At 38.8% G+C, this 19,641-nt stretch overlaps 1 protein-coding gene across 4 annotated transcripts in view; it reads right to left on the reverse strand.

The window, feature by feature from the left end:
* PCCA (propionyl-CoA carboxylase subunit alpha) overlaps nt 1–19,641 on the reverse strand; it is a 275,758-nt gene that overhangs the window by 41,831 nt on the left and 214,286 nt on the right. For all 4 annotated transcript variants that reach the window (XM_061349292.1, XM_061349291.1, XM_061349290.1 and 1 more), the window contains one exon: nt 18,467–18,520. In XM_061349292.1, coding sequence (XP_061205276.1) covers nt 18,467–18,520 — 54 coding nt within the window. The remainder of the gene's footprint in view (nt 1–18,466; nt 18,521–19,641) is intronic.

Genomic DNA, 19,641 nt, shown 5'->3' on the forward strand with positions numbered 1-19,641 from the left:
AGCTAGCACAGTACAGTTTTATAATTTGATGGGGAAAAAAAATATACTTTTTAGCTATTTTCCAGCCTGATTTTCTAAGTCTGCTCCTCCCTTAATAAATGGCACAGTATTATTACCCGTGAAATGATACTATGACTACACCACAAGCTTAGTTCAACAATGTCCATGTTGCTGGGATATATTTATTCTTTTCTCAAACCAAGTCTTGGGAGGAATGCTGAAACACAGGGGAAAAAAAAAAAAAGGTGGGGGAAGGGGAAATTGTTCTTTGACATCCTCCTTACTTCAGAACTTACTGTAGTTCAGAATGGAGTCAAATGTCGTACCAGCAATTAAACTTTGACTTCAACTAGAGCAATATTAATGTAGAGAGACTCCCAAAGCAGCACTGCCCAGACCTGCGCTTGGGGTTAGCTCCAGTGCTAAACAGCACGTTGCTGACCAACACAGGAAATCCCTCTCCTGTTCCTTGAGTTGAACTGAAAGGCTGGCATAAAGAAAATGTCCAAAGTATTAACAGCAACAAAATCTAGGCTCAGAGCCAGATTTCAAAGGCATTTAGGTGCATAACTTGTGTTAATTTTAGTGGGACTAAGTTGCATCTGAAAACCTGGCCTTCAGTCTTCACTTTTCTTAAGCCACTCCAGATCCTGTGGCTCTGTCAGGATGCAGAAGCAATTACATTTCATAACTTTGAATCCAACAATATATTTTGGAAATCATTCAAAGTACAGAGCTTTTTTAACATAAAGTTTCCTTTTCCAATAAAATAGGCTGGAATTTTATATATTTGGTATTTGCAGATCTCTCCTTTTTATTTAGATTGAGGCCAGCAGTTTTCAACATAGCAGTATGTTGAAACCATGACATCCAAATAAATTCTGCCTTTTTCCTTTAGATGGGAGAAGTTTTTAAAAGACACCAACACTTTGACAAATACTCTATAAAGACTGAAACATACAATTTTAGCTTTACTGAACATTAATGTGATTGCTCCTGAACAAACCCATTGCCTAAAGAATGCTAATGTCCAAAGAAATATTGTAAGTGTTATAGTGGACATAAAAATCAGAAATTAGCATCTGAGGTGTCCATTCCCATACAACTCCAAAATGAACTCAGCCAAACAAATACCAACTTGGCTTGTAAAGGAATCCAGCGAAATGAAACACAGTGAAAAATAAGAAAACCAAATCCTCATTTTGATTCACAAGGCAGATGTGCACACACTTGAGCTAACAAAACCATTCTGAGGGTACTTTAATAAATATGTGTAGCTGTAATAGCTAAACACAGGTAGCTTTAATATCTGTTAATGCCAGGCCATTTCATGAGATGATGCTCATACTCCACTGACAGATTATACTATGCCAACTCTTCACAGCAGAAACCGTAAGCCCTCTCCTCACCCCTGCCCACGTCCGCTTTGTCCCTTGCACTGGTTCCAGCTCCCCCAAATCAAAGTACAGGGATGAAGCACGTAAAAAAGGTTTCAGTCCAAACTTTATCTCCCTTCCGCACTGAAGCTGGGAACAGGCAAAGAACATAGGTGCTGCCTTCCCCCCTCTCTCACCTCCCAACATCATCAGTTGGTCTAATAGAGGATGTTGGTTTTCCCTGTGGGATTCACCTCTCTAGTTTACAGCAATCAGTTGTTTTCCTTTCAGCAAGTCTTGCTTTTAATATCTAGTGACAATATAAAAGAAAAAACACAGAAAATACATATATTAGCTCTTTAAACACTCATTTTTTTTCCCAAGGGAAAACAGTCTGTGGGATAGTGTGTTAACCTCCTTCATGGTACAATGAACATTGCCTCTCACAGGGAAGAGCAGAAATCTTGTTGCCTTCCAAGAGTACACTGCTTTCTTACTGACCCTACAAGGCAGTATACTTCTCTTCCCCAGTGGAATTTTTTTCCTCACTGGCCTCTCAGCCCTTCTTGTAGCCGACTCACTTCTGAAAATCACTCCTTAAGAGAATAACCCACCTCCCTTTAGAGTACCTGCTTGAGTAATTTCAGGAAATTTGTTCCTGACTTGGGCTAATCCTCCCTGGCTAGTCCTCTTCCCTTTCCTTCCCAACTCCTTTAATTGTTGATTTGATTCTTCATGTCCCAAGCCATCAGGGCTCCTGTGCAGGACTGATTCAGCAAGAATCCCTAAAATGTTTAACACCTTGTCAGCCCCATGTCTATTTACGAGGGAACCTCATTTTGAGTAGGAACCAAAGGCAGCAGTTTTGTCTTAGAGAAGACAAGGTTTTACTCTTCTTTTACTAAGGTACAGAATTAAAGAGTTTACTACCGCTTATGTAAGCTAAGTTATTTGGGGTTTTTACTCCTTTGCTCTGGTTTAACCTTAGATGTGAAACCTGTTAGGGGGATGGAACTCAAAATATGTGAAGTTGTTTCATTTGCTTTCATCTTTCTTCTGGAACTCAAACGACACTACCAGCTGATGAATGGCCATTTGCAGCACAGATGTTAATGCAATATTATATAAGACAAAAATCACCAATGCAGTTTGCAAGGCTCCCTGTGATGTACAATTATCAGGCAACATCAAGACCAGCACTACCCTAAACCGGCTTTGCAGACACAGTCGGTACATGTTTCATTGTTAATTTCAATGTTCTTATCACACACTGTTGGGTTAATTGAATGTAACAATGATCACATTCCCTCAACCTGTACCAAAAATATAAATGGTCTTTAAAGCAAATATTAGCAACATACAAAGGAAACACTCAAAATCCTTTCACGGATGATTTTCCAACCTGTACTTGCAAGGTGAAGTACCTGTTACTGGCAGAACATACAGAGGCCATCCAGAATATTAAAAAGAACACTTTAAGCTATTATTTGGCTCAATTTGCAACACATTCCAGGAACCCCATAAACAAAGACATGTGCAATGCTAACTTTCTCTTTTATGCTGACAGCTTTTTTTTCTCCTGTATAATGACCTTCCTGCACAGTGTGTGTTACCATAAAAAGAAACAGAGCCCAGTAAAATTAGAGGAACTGCTTAATATCAAAACGTTTTATCTAAGGAAGACGCCACCGCCAATGTAAATATAAAAAGCACAAGAATTAAAAAGTATTTGTTTTGCTGTCTCTTCTTTAAGTTTATATTGTTCAAGCAAACCTAGCTCAGGTTTTCAGTTACTCTGCACTAGATGGTCCTCCCAGAGGCCGAAACGGTACTCCAGAGAATGTGAACTTGGCTCCAATTTCAGACAATTTTCATCTTCTTTTTTCAACAAAGAGAAAAGTATTAGAATGCTTTGTCTGTAGCCAAGAATTTGGATATGAAAGACACACCAGTAAACAAGTCACCAAAATGGGCCACCACTGTACACACTGCAGTGCATGATTGTTTGTTAAAAAAACCTCTTCTCTGGCCCAAAGGACACTGTTTTATTTTACAAGCAGAATGCTAATGTGAAATTTTATTTAGAGATTGTCTCTGTCATTGAAGTAGAAAAGCTACATGCATTTTTGATAGACAAAGCCTGCGCTTGCTATTTTGTTTGTACAAAGAAAAGTAAAAAGGAAGATAAAACAAGAACCTCACAGCTAGTCGGCTCGGTAAAGTGCTGCACCAAACTGAATTGCTTTTTTACAGTTTTATTTGAACTACTACAGAGAGCCAGCACAACCCCTATTCATAGCTTTCGTTTTTCTATCAGCATTCCAGAATGAAAACTGAAACTTTAAAAATACCATTGCTTTGCACTGAGCACACGATACTTCCACCATGGCAACTATCCCACAAAGCGCAGGCAAGGCTAATCACAGTCCTTTAGGTTTATTATCTTTTATATCAGGGAGGCATTCAAAAGCACTATGGCTGCCAGGCAGCTAAGTAGATATCGTCCTCACCCAAAAAACGTTTTCATTTGAGCCTCGTACATTTGTTGAAAATACATTTCTGAAAATCAGGGAACACACCAGGCAAAAGCTCACCCAGCTCCGTTATGGAGCTTCCTGCTTCACAAAGTGGCATATATGAGAACTGAGCAATGAATAGCTCAGTGATGCCAGGGAGACATCACCAAACATGCCAGTAAAGTCTCCTGAAGCCAGCCAGAAACCCAAGGGAAGGAAATGAGAGTGATTATATACAGCTGAGCAAGCACAGTACAGAGACTCCTAAATCAGTGATATGGTGTTCGCTGCTGGTGTTCTGTGGTAAAAATGTTTACCATCTGTGTTACTCTCTCTTTGTTATGGACACTAATGGAGCCTTCAAACATAAAAGCTTGGGGGTGGGGAACAAAAACACGATTAAGCTGAAGTACCTTAAAATCACTTTTAGCTGTATATTACATAAGGAAATGCTGACACTAAATGAAAAACGGATCAGAACCAAAACAAAGCAATATCAGGCAAGCTCAGGAGGCCCGCACAGAGCTGGCTACTCTGCCCTGAAGGTCTAGTTCTGAGCTATCAGGCACAGACAAATCCTTTAGGTACTGAGAAACAGCTCTACTTTGGACACAAGAGAGTGAGGTACACTCCAATAGCTGCTGGGCCTTGCATCCCCATCCTTACACTGAGCATGCCTGTGGCACTGAGTTTCCTAGGAAGCAGCTGCATTTGTACAAAGCTTTTCTGCAGGGGAACTTCTCAGCTGCTCATCTCCTGCTGCTGAGAAGCCACGATGGCCTGGAGAGTGAGACAGCCTGCAGTGAAGCCAAAAACTAATATATGCCATTTGGTTTGCAGTCTGTGCATAAAACCAGGCATCTGACTTGGTCGTGCTAGACATCTCACACTGTCATACATGAAAATAGTTGGAAATCACAGCCTCCAGCCTGACTTCCATCTCAGGCGTTTTTTACTCTGCTCATCAAAATTTATGTAAGGGAAAGGACTTCCAATGAGCTGTCATCTCCACTACAACTCAAGTAGTTGCCTCACTATGCCCTCCACAGCTCCTTCCTCCCTCACTACCCAGAATGACACTGCAGGGCACCTGTGGTAACAGGAGTCCACCCTGCTTCCTTCAAGACGAAGGAAGTAGAGCTTGGCTCAGACCCCACACTCACACTTCCACTCTACACAGGTAGCTACTAGGCCACCTCTTCTCCAACCCCAGAACATCCAAATTCTTTGACAGCCAGCACCCAGTTTGAATGGTGTTGTCAGTAATTTAAGGCTAACTACTCATTTTGGCACATGCACACACCACAGCCTCACAACAATGTAAGATCATCTGTCGGTGAGAATAATACTTTTTTTCAGATGGAATGTTTCAGGTAAGTTTTAGCACCTTTCATGTTACTGATGCTGGCTCAAATATAATTCTAGTGGAGCAGGAGTGGACTTCACGAACCACAAACCAGGAAGAGGAAAATCAGAAGTGGAATAGGAGTTTGTTTTCTCTGCATCTGGGGGGGGCCCCCAGCAGTCTCACAATACTGAAAGTGGTTTTGGAACTGGTTGGTGCCACCTGCAACATGATCAACAAAGCTGAAACACTACACAGGTTTAAAAAAAATGCTTCAAGAGTGGGCACAAAGTTGGAGGAGCTCCAGCTCAAACACCTGAAAAGACTACAGCTGAATCAGACTTGGGCTCAACATTCACCACTACTAATGCATGGTCTCAAGCAGCTGAACCACTGAGAGTGGATCATTCAGTGATGTGCTTGTGAAAACTCCCTTCTGAATTCCAAGGAACCCGTAATTTCTGGTTCCTATGCCCCTCAACAGGTGCTCTAGGATTAGAGTTAAAAGAAAGGGGAGAAGGGTAAAAGACACTGCCACAAAAAGAGCTTCTTCTGGAGCACAGTACATAACAATATAGGGAGACCTGCATGGAAATGAACCAGCAATCATTATCATAATAAAGGAAAACTCCATAACTAACAGAGCAAAGAACAAAGCACTGATTCTTCAGATCATGGAAGGAAATTAGACAGCTTTGATGAAATTTTCCCACTTTTTACCTTCTCAGTGAACCCTCATGCTATTGAGGCATCCACCTAACATTCTCAAAGTCACACATTTTTTCTCCCTCTAATAATTTATCACTCCATGCATGCCTCTATTAAAATCTTTAATCAAACCTCTACACCACCACCAGTACATTCTGCTACATGCCTATATCTCTACCACAAGTGTCCAATGCAGTCATACAAGCTCTAGTAAAGACTGACGGTTCCCTTTTACACTCAGCATCACCATAGACCTGGAACTGCTTGTCCTGATTTTCTCCATCTTTATTACTTTTGTGAAACTGCCCTCTAAGGCCTTTGGGGACACCCAAGAATTTGCAAAGTTGTTGAATACACTGTCAAGATGTGGAGTTCATAGAGACACTTAAAAGCAATTGGAAGCAGCTCTGATCAGCCTGCTGTCATAGACCCTGCGTCAAATGGGTGATGGGGATCATTTCCAACCTCAGATGTTCTGTAAGTCTTGTCTGGCCTCTCCAAGATTGCAAACATGTTTGTAAAGTTATTTCAGCTGTAACATTGCATTTATATTTGGCTATTTAAGATAAATTAGGAAACAGTAACACCCTGGATTTTCATCTTTCCTGCAACATGGCGAGAAACATTTTAAGGGTGGAGAAACTCACTGCCTCTTGCATCTTGGGATGCTTCCCAACATCTAGAAAGTATCTTCTGCTTTACAGGAAACTTGAATACAGCTTGTGTCTTGTAAAAGCCACCACTTGATAGCATAAGCAAGGAGATTTCCATTGTCTTTTGACTTTTTTCTAAGACATCGTGTCAAAACCAGACTGCAAGACAGATGCCTTTCAGAATGTAGCTGCGATCATGATGCAGTGTTGAGATCTGGCTTAGGTACAGTGACCACATTGGGTTGTTCTGCTTGCTGAGTATTTGTTAAATGTTAACAGTGGGCTTGGAACTTACAAGGCTAAGGGAGGGCTTCCCTGCGGCTCTTTTATAATGAGAAGGTAAGCCTAGGGATCAAAAAACAAAATAACACAAAACCCTCACAAAAAAACACGGAACGCCCAAAGACTTGTAACAGAATACTAATGTAAGTATTTTAAAACTCAAACATCTTTGTTTTCCCTCATATGAAATCACTGACATCAAAGAATAATGTGAGAGCTGGTTTTGAGGGCATGTGAGGAGAAATCACTCTGAATTAGGGAGGATAAGGAGGTAGCAGTGGAAACACAGGACATCAGCTCAGTTTTCCTACCGACAGGGCTTTTCAGCCTCAATGGAATATTCCCGCGTCCCACTCAGTGCTGCTGTGTCATGTACACTGAAACTCCCTGGCACAGAGGTATGTTGTTTTCACTGTCCTTACAATAGTGCGGGCCTTTCCTTTTCATCTACATTGCCCTGACCTCCCTTTTCTCCCTTCCTCCCCCCTAGTCCAACAATTATCATTAGATGCAGGAAGAACCATGTTGTGGTTCCACTGCTCATAACACTATTTGCTATGTGAATACTTCCTGTGCACCCTGCCAACATGGCACCTCTCCAAGACATAAGACTGGTGTTTGGGAGGTGGTCACACAAGCATGATACTTCCTACTGCAACCACTCTGCCCTTCACCTTATTATGAGCAAGGGCTATAAATATCAAATGATATGAATGAACTGAAGATGGACGCTACCTATTTGTACCAGGATGAGTGTTTGCAGCAGTGTGGATTGCTGTCATTCAGATAAGCAGGGATGCATAAGATCATTAATGTAATTTTTAATGTACTTTACACAGAATAGGATCTATGTGAAACTTTAGTTTCATAAGAAGTGAAATAAACTATCCCTGCATGGTATATCCCCCTGTTATTTGCACAGAGCTTTAAATGAACACTGGCTAAAAATTGCAGAGCTTAAAAATGTCGATTGAAGGCTATTAGATTTTACATGCAATGAATAAACTGGACCCAGATACTGTAAGATACACAATAGCGACAAAGTAGACTTTTGTCTTACAAGACTCCCTGGTGTTCCCTGTCCCAGTAGTTTTATGACTTGCTGTTGCATAGCAATTTTTCTATACTTCATTATTATCCTCACTTTTCTCCTAAATGCTGCTTACAGAAAAAAGTGAAAGGTCATGTCAGATTCATAGTAATACTTTCCTTCTCAACCCATGTACCTTTCTAGCAAAAAAGCAAGTATGCCTAAAAAACCCTGAGACAGGAAATGCACAAGAGAAGCAACCTCAGAAAAGATGGAGGAGGTAAATATGGCAGAAAAATCAAAGAAAAGATGACTAGAAAGAAGAAATGAAATATCGGAAAAAAAGATTTGACATGGCATACAACAAAGTAATATAACACTTTGGTAATGAACACAGGAGGACTGGTCTTCAAGTATAAGGCAATAAATCCTATCAAAAGAGACAACACAGAAGCAGACCATTTTTAAGACAGCATGGTGGAACACATACTCTAGAGTCCATGAAAGGCATCCAGAAAAAGGAACTGAAATTGATTTTAGTTAAGAAACAAATGCACAGACAAGGGTTTCAGTTGTGGGAACAAAAGAAGTATGGAACACAAGTAAAAAACCAACTAAGCACATGATGACAGCACTTAGAGGCCCACACCAGCTTCCTACCTGCTTCAAAGCACCGTGCAGTGTGTTAAGCTTGACCTCTGACATGGTCTGAGAGTTTACTTTCCCTCAGTGATGGTCCTAGCAGTAGAGATATTTCAGCTCATAGCCAAAATACAATGAAATAGAAAGTCACAAAAATCTGAGTTATTTCATCAGTCTGTGAATTTAATTACATATCCCATTGTTCACTCATCTTTTGTCACATATTCTGGTGTTTTAACAATGGCAAACCAAAAATCACTAAAGTAATTTACAGGAATCTCTTCATTTGAACTTAGAATATAACCCACAGTAATTATGAGCACTGTGTGGCAATATTTTCACTATTTAGGACAGGAAGTGAAAAATACCAAACACATCTAAAATTGCATTAGGGATTTGTGCAGACAGAAGGTAATTACACAAAGTGGACTTTGGCCAAGACTCTCAGAATATGAAGCGATCTCAGAACCTTGTGGAAATTACCATGGGAACTTTAATGATAAGTGGGCTAAATGTCTGTTTAAATTGTCCTAAAAAAAAAAATGCCTTCTCTAACAGCACATTATCCCTTAGTTACACAGATTGACAGCACCATCATATTCCAAAATTAGATGGCATGTCCAACACTACAGCACAGAAGTGGAAAAATGAAAACAAACAAACAAAAAACCCCAAAGCACAGTCATTTAAAAAACAGACATTTCAAGCGTTTCACATGCACAGAATTACTTGCTTCCTCCAATTTATTTCAGATTAGTAAAAGATCTCTTATTTTAGGTCAGTGCTATGACAATGGAAGTATGCCAACATAACCTTCATTTTCTTAATTAGCATTTAACAAGAAGTTTGTCCTCTTCTAGAAATATTTCCTTCCATAAGGAAGAATAACCTTGAACAGAACACAAAGATAAGCCAAGGGGAGGAGAAAAATGAAACTGAAGCGCTGATATATTTACATGCTTTTAAAATATTTTTATTTACATACCCTTAAAATGTAAATAAAATAGAACTGAGTAAAAAATTACTTCATCTCCCAGAAGCAAGCACAGCACCATATCTGTGTTTATAACTGCCCTGGGGAAAACCAACTACAAAGAAAGTCCCTCTTTTACACACGCTTCCTACCATGGCCCACGTGCTCATGTACCTCATTGTTTATCTAGTCTGGAAACAAAAATGCCACAAAAAAGCAATCACAAGGCAGATGGCTGGTTTCACTAATCTGACCCTATTTCTTCCAAGTAAATCTAGTCTACAATAGTAATGCCCCAAATAATCCACCATTCCTATAATACTTAGATTTGCATATTTAGGTTAGAAATACTCAACATCGCTGGATTAAGATTTTCCCCAATAAAACAATGCTTTGTCATAAATGCTACTCCAGAGACCATCCTGATGCTTAAACCAGATGCGTCCACACACTGCAAACCTGAGCAAAAGCACGCTCACAAAAGGTTCTCACCAACACTCACCTCTGTAGCTCAAATGTGTTTGGAAGTTTCCTTTTACTCTACTTAAACCCGGCCATAAAGAGTGACAAATGCAAAGATTCTCCCTGCAGCCGCCCCCATGATAACAGATGACAAGATGCAGCACAAGCTTCATCTCTTGCTAATTAAACGAATCAATTAAGAGACTATTGTTGCAACTGTGTAACTGCTGTTCTATAGTGGCAATAACAACCCCACAGGGAGGTCTTTTACTACATTAAAATGCTGTCCTCCACAACTCCATTTGATATTATTAGAAACAGTTATTTGCGTCTTGCTGTCATATTAGTAGCAAAGGCAAATTATGGAAATATGCAGACCAGAATGGTCCCAGTATGAGATCAGGTTTGGTTTTTAGCCTCCAAGGGAACAATTGCTGAAATTCCAAAGTTCCCTAAAGTTCTGTAATGGAACTGATAAATCTATCAGCACAGCATCCATTTGATTCTAGGTAAGGGTCACATATTTGCATACTTTCCTGCTAAGCTGATACAATTCAACTAGATAAATTATCATATTAAGTTTACCCTCCTGAGTTAAACTGATGGAGTTCAAAATTGTTTTCGATGGTTGTCATTAATCGCTGTTACATCCTAAATGCTCACTTTGAAATCTAATTGTGCTGGTGTACCAAGGGTCATATTAATGGCATTTTTAATGTTAAATCTTTGTAAAACATGTTTATTTTACTGATATTACCACTGAAGCTTAGAAGACTAATGAGAAACAAAGTATATTTATTATTATCAATAAAAACTTCATTTAAAATTTACATTCAGAGACTTAAATTAGCTTTACTAACTTCATCATGCCTTTGTTCCATTAAGATTCCTGGTTAAGCTTCAAAGCCGTACGAATTAATATCTCCTAAACAGTTCTTGGGTATATGCCAAAGTTGTAGCCATCAAAAAGATGTTTAGAAACATGGGCTACACATACGTTTATTGCTTGGCAGTGGACATCACCTTCATAAGAAAATACTAGATCTACACTATGAGGCAACAGTTTTGATACAGTTAAAAACATTTCAACATTGGTGAATTTTTAGTCTACTGAGGGAAATCCCTCAAGTTACCTTTGGGTAACCTGTTGTCATGGTTTAAACCCAGCCTGTCCACTTGTGTTCCAAGAAGTAACAGGCTAGCCAACAATGCTCAGCCCTTGTCCTTAAAGCATTACTGAGCTCAATAAAAAAGAAACTTGTCAAATGAAATATGGAAAATTAAATATCCTTTTTTTTTTCATTTGCTTATTTACAAGGCATAAGGGGCATAGTTTATTATAAGCAAAGCCTACTATACTAAAGATAGCACACGCACTACAGAATCCACCAACATTAAGGATATTCATGGGAATTCTGACCTACTTATGATGTTATCACACATTTTTTCTCTGCAAATTAAAATTTTAATTGAAAACAAAAGAAATGACCAAAATTTAAAGATTAGCAAATAAAGAGCAAAACATTAGAAACTAAATGTAACAGCCCGTTTCCAGTCTGGTTTTGTAAGAAAGCAAGGCTTGCAATCCAGGTTTCTGCCTCTCAATCCCCATTCCCACCTCATTGCATGTACTTCTCCTATTTGTACCCTATTTTAATGTGTTGATCGATTTCAAACAAATTTGAAGGCAGGTAAGCCTAACTACCTTTAAGTATTGTAGAAACCATAACTATGTTTCCACAAAACCTCCTAAGAGCACTTGCTGTGTTAAGGAAACAAGAGACCTAAATCCACCCTCCAGCGGAGGAAAATTTGGCAGCAGCCAGCTAGCCAGTCAGCATGTTCACACTGGCCATGAAGCAAACACATACAAGCTTCTGTTTCACCTGGACCCCACCACTTCTTACTAGAGGAGGTCTCAGACAAAGACTACAAGAAGTTGTTCTGTGGGAACTTACGGCATTTCTGGTTTGTTTTGAGTCATAGAAGCCAAATTCAGAGCACACTCCAAGTGCTTTCTTATTTTGCTTTCCAAAGGAATCCTAAGCAAGATTCCAAAAATAATCTAAGTGATCTTAGACATGATTTTTGGTAACACTGGTATTTCTAAATCTCTCAGGTGCACTTCAGCTTTCCCCCAGTGGACAGCTTTAATGTAATCACTATACCTTCTGCTTTAAAATATAGAAATATGTAACAGAATTGAAATGAAAATGGTATACGTAGCTGTGTGACCCAACCATCCACATTGTGTGAACTGGAACAATTCTCACTGCCAAGTCCCAGTTATGGGCCAAAGTATCACTACTTCTGCAAATGAAATCCTTGTTGCATAAATTATCCACTTTCCGCTTAGTACTACAGCAGCTCATAGCCAGCCTCAGGATTCTCACCACCCATGTTCAAAAGGATCTTGTGGAAGTTAGCGCTTCCAGCAGTAACTGCACGTTTCTCCTAGTGAGACCTCCTGCACTACAGAAATGCCACTCGCAATGGCTCTACTACTACAGGTACGGTGGTTTGCAGTGCCTCTGAAACTGGGTGAAAAGAACAAAATCTGTACAGCAGTAGAATTCCCATTAGATCAGCAGTGACCCTAATCTTAAGGCTTGTGAGAGGGAAGAGTAAAAAAAAAATATTAAAAAATATTAAAATTAAAAAGAACACATAAGCTTGCAAAATAAACACATTCTGGACTATATTTACTTTCTTGTGGTTAATACTCTGCATATTCCAACAAATAGAACCTCTGTAACCTCTGCAGGTTTTCAACCAGTGTTTGAAGGTCTGTATAAATCTCCACTATCTAGTTTCAGGACTGTAACATATAGAAAGAAAAGCAAAAAGAGAACCTGTTAAGAACTGCAGTGATTCGTAAGAGTCAAAGAAGCAGGTTGTTAAACATTTCTCATTGTGAGCTAAATCAGACTCATACAGTCAAAGCTTCCATCTTTATTGATATTTAATTGGTCTTTGTAAGAATGCAGGGAGAAAGTAAAAAGGAGGAGGAAACTGTCAGGAAGCTGATAAGATTTTATACAGACTGAGAAGTTCCAGGACAATTTTTAAGCCTCAGTAATGAGAAAGAAAATTGGAAGTTTGTTGTTGAAACAAAAGCATAGAAGTCATGGCAGGAAGGAGTGGAAAGGAGAATCAGCAGTGAGAAGTCACTGTACTGACCTACAGCTCCTAGGACAACCTTAGATACATGAATTACGAATACACAATAAGCCAGGAGCAAAGGCAAGGATTTTGAAGAGTGCCTCTAGGTAAAGCTCTCCATTTCTAAAAAACAAGAGCAACACACATAACTGATACCCCTGAATGAGCATGAAACATCCTTTCACCAATCTATCTGGAAGTACTGAAAGAAAAATCAAAAAGTCATTGAACAGTAACTACTAGAACATAAGCCAACTATGATAAAAAGCACAGCTAGGGCTTGACAAGAGACTAGTTTTCCTATATCTAGTGTTCTCAACCTAGAGCTTCCAGCTCTGGTTGCAGCAGTGGGTCTCTGGACTATTAAATGAGTCTGCAAAAAGGCTAAAGAACAGCAAGCACAGCATCAACAAGCTAATAAAGAGCATAAGCATCCACAGCAGCACTTCAAACGTTTTGTAAATCAAAGGTAGCAAAGCACTTCATCAGGGATAAAGAGTGAAGCAATCGAAAGACCTCCAGTAAGAAGTCTGAACCAAGAAAAGAGTATTAGGAAACTCAGAAGCACCTAAAGATGGCCAGAGCAATTCCACTCTCTTCCACGTGGGTTCCTAAATTGTGTTCACCACTGAAGAAACATTGTCAAGCAATATACCAAGCAACATGACTAACATCTGTCACATCTATGTTCTTTCATCCTTCCCCAGAGGAAAGAAGTGTTTTTCTCTCTATCAGTGCTCTGATGAGAACAGGAGATCAAAGAAATGGCACAAACGATGAACAGATGATAGTGAAATTTTCCACTGTGGCTGGGGACTCTTCACTGTCTGGGAGTATCTCTTTCTGGGCCAGTAGAACTTTGCTATCAATCACAGCCTGCAGCCCAAAGCTGTTATGGCTGTGACAGAGCTAGGCTAGTCACTATCTGAACATACAGATTTCTTTATTCAAAATCCTACACAGAGGCCACTACACACAGTCTAAAATAAGTTTAGTACTTTCATAATAATTTGTAGTCCTCTATCCAGCTTTCTTAGTGTTAAAGGCTGCCTGCCCAGATGTATTTTATTGCTGAACTTCATCTGACAGAGGCATGAATGACCAGCAAATCTGGGCTACTGGTGGGCAACAGAAAAAATTCCTCTCATGTAAGAGAACAGAAGGTGAAGCAAAGAGACAAGAGACATGACAGAAAACTAGAAAGAGAGGAATGAAGGATGGACTTTGGTCCTTTGAAAAGACTACTCAAACATATAGGCTTCTGAACCACAGAGGCAGAAGCAGAAACTCTGTGTACAGACCTTTGTATTTCTCTGCAGATCTTGATGTTTCTATTTTGTATAGATCTTTATGTCTAGCAAACAAGCCCTGTGAGGAAGCAGTTGAGGGAACTGGGACTGTTTAGCCTGCAGGAGGCTCAGGGGAGACCTTCTCGCTCTCTACAACTGCATGAAAGGAGGTTGTAGTGAGGTGGGTGTTGGTCTCTTCTCCAAAGTAACCAGCAATGGGACAAGAGGAAATGGCCTCAAGTTGGGCCAGGGGAGGTTTAGATTGGATATTAGGAAAAAATTTCTTCACTGAAAGGACTGCCAATCATTGAAGCAGGCTGCCCAGGGAATTGATGGAGTCACCATTCCTGGAGATATTTAAAAGATGTGTAGATGTGGTACTCAGGGACATGGCTTAGTGGTGGACTTGGGAGTACTTGGTTAACATTTGGGCTCGATGATATTAAGGGTCTTTTCCGACCTACATGACTCTGTGATTCTACATTTGTTACCAACCTACTTCTGTGAGCTGCCTACACACAGGAGACAACCCATAAATGACTGCTGCCTTGTTGCCTAGTACTCTTGCTTTTGGGCACAGTTTTGAACTGAACCTGAAGCATGTATGCTCTTGTTTTCTTTTTCTTTGTACAAGATACAGTGCAGTAAGATTCCTTGGTGTTGCAGTAATGCTATTAATAAATACACTATAAGAATAATTCTAGCATGAACTGGCAGAATAGCAAGACTCCACCAGCACATACCTAGTTATGTTCATCAGTGGGGAAAAATAAGTAAAAATTCATGAAAAAATTCAGTTACAGCAATAACCCATGATCTGTTCTGAAACAATTTAATCTGGACTCAAAATTTTATCAGCCCAAGAAGATTAAACTAAATCAGACTAGTTTCGTATTCAAAAACTATTTTTTACAGCTAAAAGTTGCTTGCCCCTCAGGAAGAAACATCTTTGCACACCCTCTAATAGAATGAGTCCTATATCAGATCTGAGACTCAAAACCCACTACCAAGAAACAAAATCGAGAAAGTAAGGTATCTAATGCCACTACAATTCGAAGAGAAATCATCAAGTAGCAAAGAATTTCTACTCATGATCAGAAACAAAAATATTACAAATCCATGTAAACCTCCAAATGACGCTAACAAATGTACATTCAAAGCTTTGATTCTACTAGGGAAAGCAATGTGATTTTTCCTGTTCTCCTCTAAAATAACAGAAATATGTTATTAAAAGAAAAATTCATCTTACTCTCCACATATTTACCATATGCTGTACAGCAAAAATCATATTAAACTGTTGTCCTGCTGCTGCAGTGTAGTTTTTTCTGTCCTTCACCTATCTAACTGGGACAGCAAGGAGGTTTCTAACAGAGAGTATACCTTTCACTTTTCCTCAGAGTGTCAGCTGGCTTCCTGAAGCAGGTGCTCGTGTTTTATCAAAACCAGTAGCAGAATTCTTTCTACCATTCAATGTCAAAAAATCAAGTGAAGCCATTTATTGAAGCTGATGCCCTCCTGACAAGCCAGGGAGCTGTTTGCTCCTGATCAGCTGGTTCTAAAAATAAGCTCTGATGGACATGTCAGCAGTGTGCACACTCAGTAGCACCACACTGCCTGCCACCACTGACGTGCCACCAACTTTTGCCCCCATCAAAAGTAACACAGAATGCTCAAAGCTATCCCTAACATTTTCTACTGTGGGAAAAAAAAAAAAAAGAGTAGAGTAACAATTTCAAGAGCTGTTCATTACACTGATAACAATACATTATAGTAATGATGAGCAATAAAGAGTTTCTTGCTGCTAAATATTCCTTCCAAACAGATATTATCTTGACTGCACTTCTATGTTAGCAAATGTTTAGTATGAGACATAACGGTGAGCCCAAAATGTGTTTTGATGACCTTCATTAAGATAATTAAATCTCTTTGAACATCTACATCTGTGTATGTGTACACATATAGACTGTGTATCCATACATGTAGGCAATGTATAGAAAACCCATCTTTTCCCCACCTTCATTACATAAACTTGGTGTATTTAGTTGAAAGCAGAAGAGTTAAAGGAGGGAAGGACAAATCAAATAAAGGAATTTACAGGAAAGAAGAAAGACAGTAGGCTAGAGGATCTGTTAGAAACACGGGTACAGACTCTGGGTTGGATTCTATGGGAAAACTGGTATCGAAGCAAACCCTGGGAATCAGACTTCATTACTGTTTCTCTACCCTGCTTACTGTAGTTAGCACGATGTATGCATAATTTTTATTAAATAAAAAATCGCGGATAGAATACTACAGGCTTTTCTGTTTAGTCCTCTTGAGGATTATTAGTTGTAATCACATACTTGATTTCCCAAAATAACTAGGAAGCAATAAACACACATGAGCTAGTCAGTAAGTTCTGATATATATTACAATCCATTAGCTGTTTCATCATCATTTTCTTAAAGCTAAAAGCTCGTCAATACTGTACCCTCTTTTGTCTCTTTTACTGTTGCACAAGGCCCAGCAAAAAGTTCTAGTCTAAGTGAGACTCCAAGGCACTTCTGACAGGAATATGAAATGTTTCCACATCTAACTTAACAAATTTAATTTTTAATGTCACTAAATACAGTCAGAATTTTCTCTGCTACAACCCCCATTTACAGGGGATCGATTAAAATCTGTTCAGCATTATCAAGTTGCATTTGTGCTTATATCCTATCTACTTAATTATTTTCTTCACACAGAAAGACTAACAGATTAGCCAGCTAGCGGCAACCTTGCATATGCAGGATGCAACTCCAGAGCTGAAGCATCATTACAAATACAATAGTGCAAAACAACATTTTTGCTTTATGTCGTCTTTGTAACTGCTGCTTTGCTTGATACTGAGTAAGACAAACATAGGTCTATGCTTACACAGAGATATAGAAGCAAAAAATACATTACATACAAATGTACAATACAGTACATTTCACTTCTAAAAGACAAAACCCAAGTCTCAGGTATTTTTGAGTTTGCTTTTACTGTGCTATACCTCCCAAAAAATGGTTTTACAGGACTTGTAGAAGAGCTAATCACAAGTAGAATGAAAGCATTATCAATATAAAATGTTAATCTACTTTTGTCCTAAACATATGGTGTACAGAGATGTTAGGACTAAATTCTACAGGAAATGTTTCAGTCCTAGGATTTTCACTGTTAATGTCACTACAGGGAAACTTGTTCACAGCAATCAGGACAACTTACTTTAGAAGCTACTCCAATTCCTTTTCAGAACTGTTTTAGGTGCATCGATAATGAATTTTTCCAGGAACTTGGAAAAATTCATTATCAATGAATACATTTTAATCATGCAAATCATGAAACTGGAAGCTGCCATCAATCATATATATGTTTATAAGCACTCGTCACCTAAAAAACCTAGCTTTTGTATTGCACATGGCTGATCCAAATAATATAAGATAAAAAAAAATAATCAACTTTATTGAGTAAATTCTTTCTAATGGTATAAAATCTGATTAGAATTTTAGGCATATTTCTCTCCAGCAAATAAAATCTGGGGGAACTACAAAGCTACCACATTTGGTTACAGACAGAAAAGGATTGAACTCTTTTTGCATTACTAAATAGTGTTTTCATGAGACAGTCACTGACCCACCTCTGAGACGTGAGAGCACATGTTATGGCAAAGTAACAGCGATCATAAAGCTGAGGTGGTGGGGAAAAGTGGGTTTGATCCTGATGTGGATCAAACCCGAGTGTGCTTCAATAAGCTTACAAGTCTACAACCAGTTACGCCTAAATCCTTTGTAAATGAAACCGAGGCAGACTTGGATCAATTCAAATGTGGAATGCAGACACTGTGCACTGTGCCTTGGAAGTATGCTTCAGAAATTTGCCTAAATTCACCTGTTAAGCTCAGAATATTTACACATAATACTAACATTCACAAGACAAGCATAAAGGTGCACTAGTGTAATTTACCAATTTTCTGTTTACATTATACTTTTCTACCACTGTAACTCTTAACAGTTATACATACTTACCACTGTGCCTAGAAACTGAATGCTCATATCTCCAGCAGCATTCCGAGAAAGCCGCTGAAAAAAAAACAGATATAAAAAGTGATTACAAATGTCTCCAGAATTTGAAACCAGTCAGTTTTCTGTGCGTCACATCACTGTCATCAAAACTGAGTACACAAACCTATACATAAAGCAGATAAATTAAAACAATTTCCTTCAACAGTTTCAGTACTAGAAGTTTAATTCATGCTTCAGCTCACATTTTGGTTTTGTTTCAGTCAACTCAATAAAATTTAATTTTGAAGAACAATGAAAACAAATATGGCCAAGTACAACACAGAACCACCTTGGGCTTGCAGAAAGATGAATGTCATGACTAATGAGGCTTCTGCCATCTCTAAAGGTATTCTGTATTCCTGTTACTCACGTTTACTATTTTCATTCTCTCCTAATGAGAGACATTTTAATCTCTTTTTAAAATGCAAACTTCCAATGATGCTACTTTGAAAGCAGAAAAAAAAAAATGACCTTATGAAATGTCTGGTCACCTACTGTGGTTCAGGAGTTGATTGAAGTTATTAAACAGTCTTCAAATATTACATTGTCAGTAAGCCACAGAACAATGCAAAATAAAGCATGTTATTGATTTAACACCGTATTATCCATCATCTAAATATACAAAACACAAAGAATTATTTCTTTTTGTGAATTGTCTCCTACTTCAACATGAGAAGTTTTTTCTGCCTTTTTCTTCCTGCTATTAAATTACAGCACATACAGACCCAAAATCAGGGTCTATACACAAGCCCCGATATTTACACAATGTACATATGAGTACAAAAGCAGAGATTTGAAAAGTAAGCATAAATTGCAAACAAAGAGCTGCACAGAGATCTTCAGCATTTTAAAGCCAACGAATCCTAGGAACAGGGCTGCAAATCATCTAGAGAGATCTTGTAGTCTAGTACCCCTGGCAGAATCGAAACACACCTGTGTCACTCCCAAACAATGCCATGTCTAACCCATTCTTAAAATCTTTCAGTAGCAGAGATTTGAGTCTCCCTAAGCATTTTATCCCAGTGTTCAGCATCTTTATCATTAGGAAGATTTTTTCCTAGTACCTGAATAAAATAAGCCTTACTGCAACTGCAGCACATGAATTTTTTTCTTCATCAGAGACAGGAAACACAAATTAT

Source organism: Neopsephotus bourkii, unplaced genomic scaffold (genome assembly GCF_033783945.1).
Source record: "Neopsephotus bourkii isolate Nb327-2 ecotype Australia unplaced genomic scaffold, CSIRO-AGI_Nbou_v1 NB_398, whole genome shotgun sequence".
Classification (NCBI taxonomy): Eukaryota; Metazoa; Chordata; class Aves; order Psittaciformes; family Psittacidae; genus Neopsephotus; species Neopsephotus bourkii.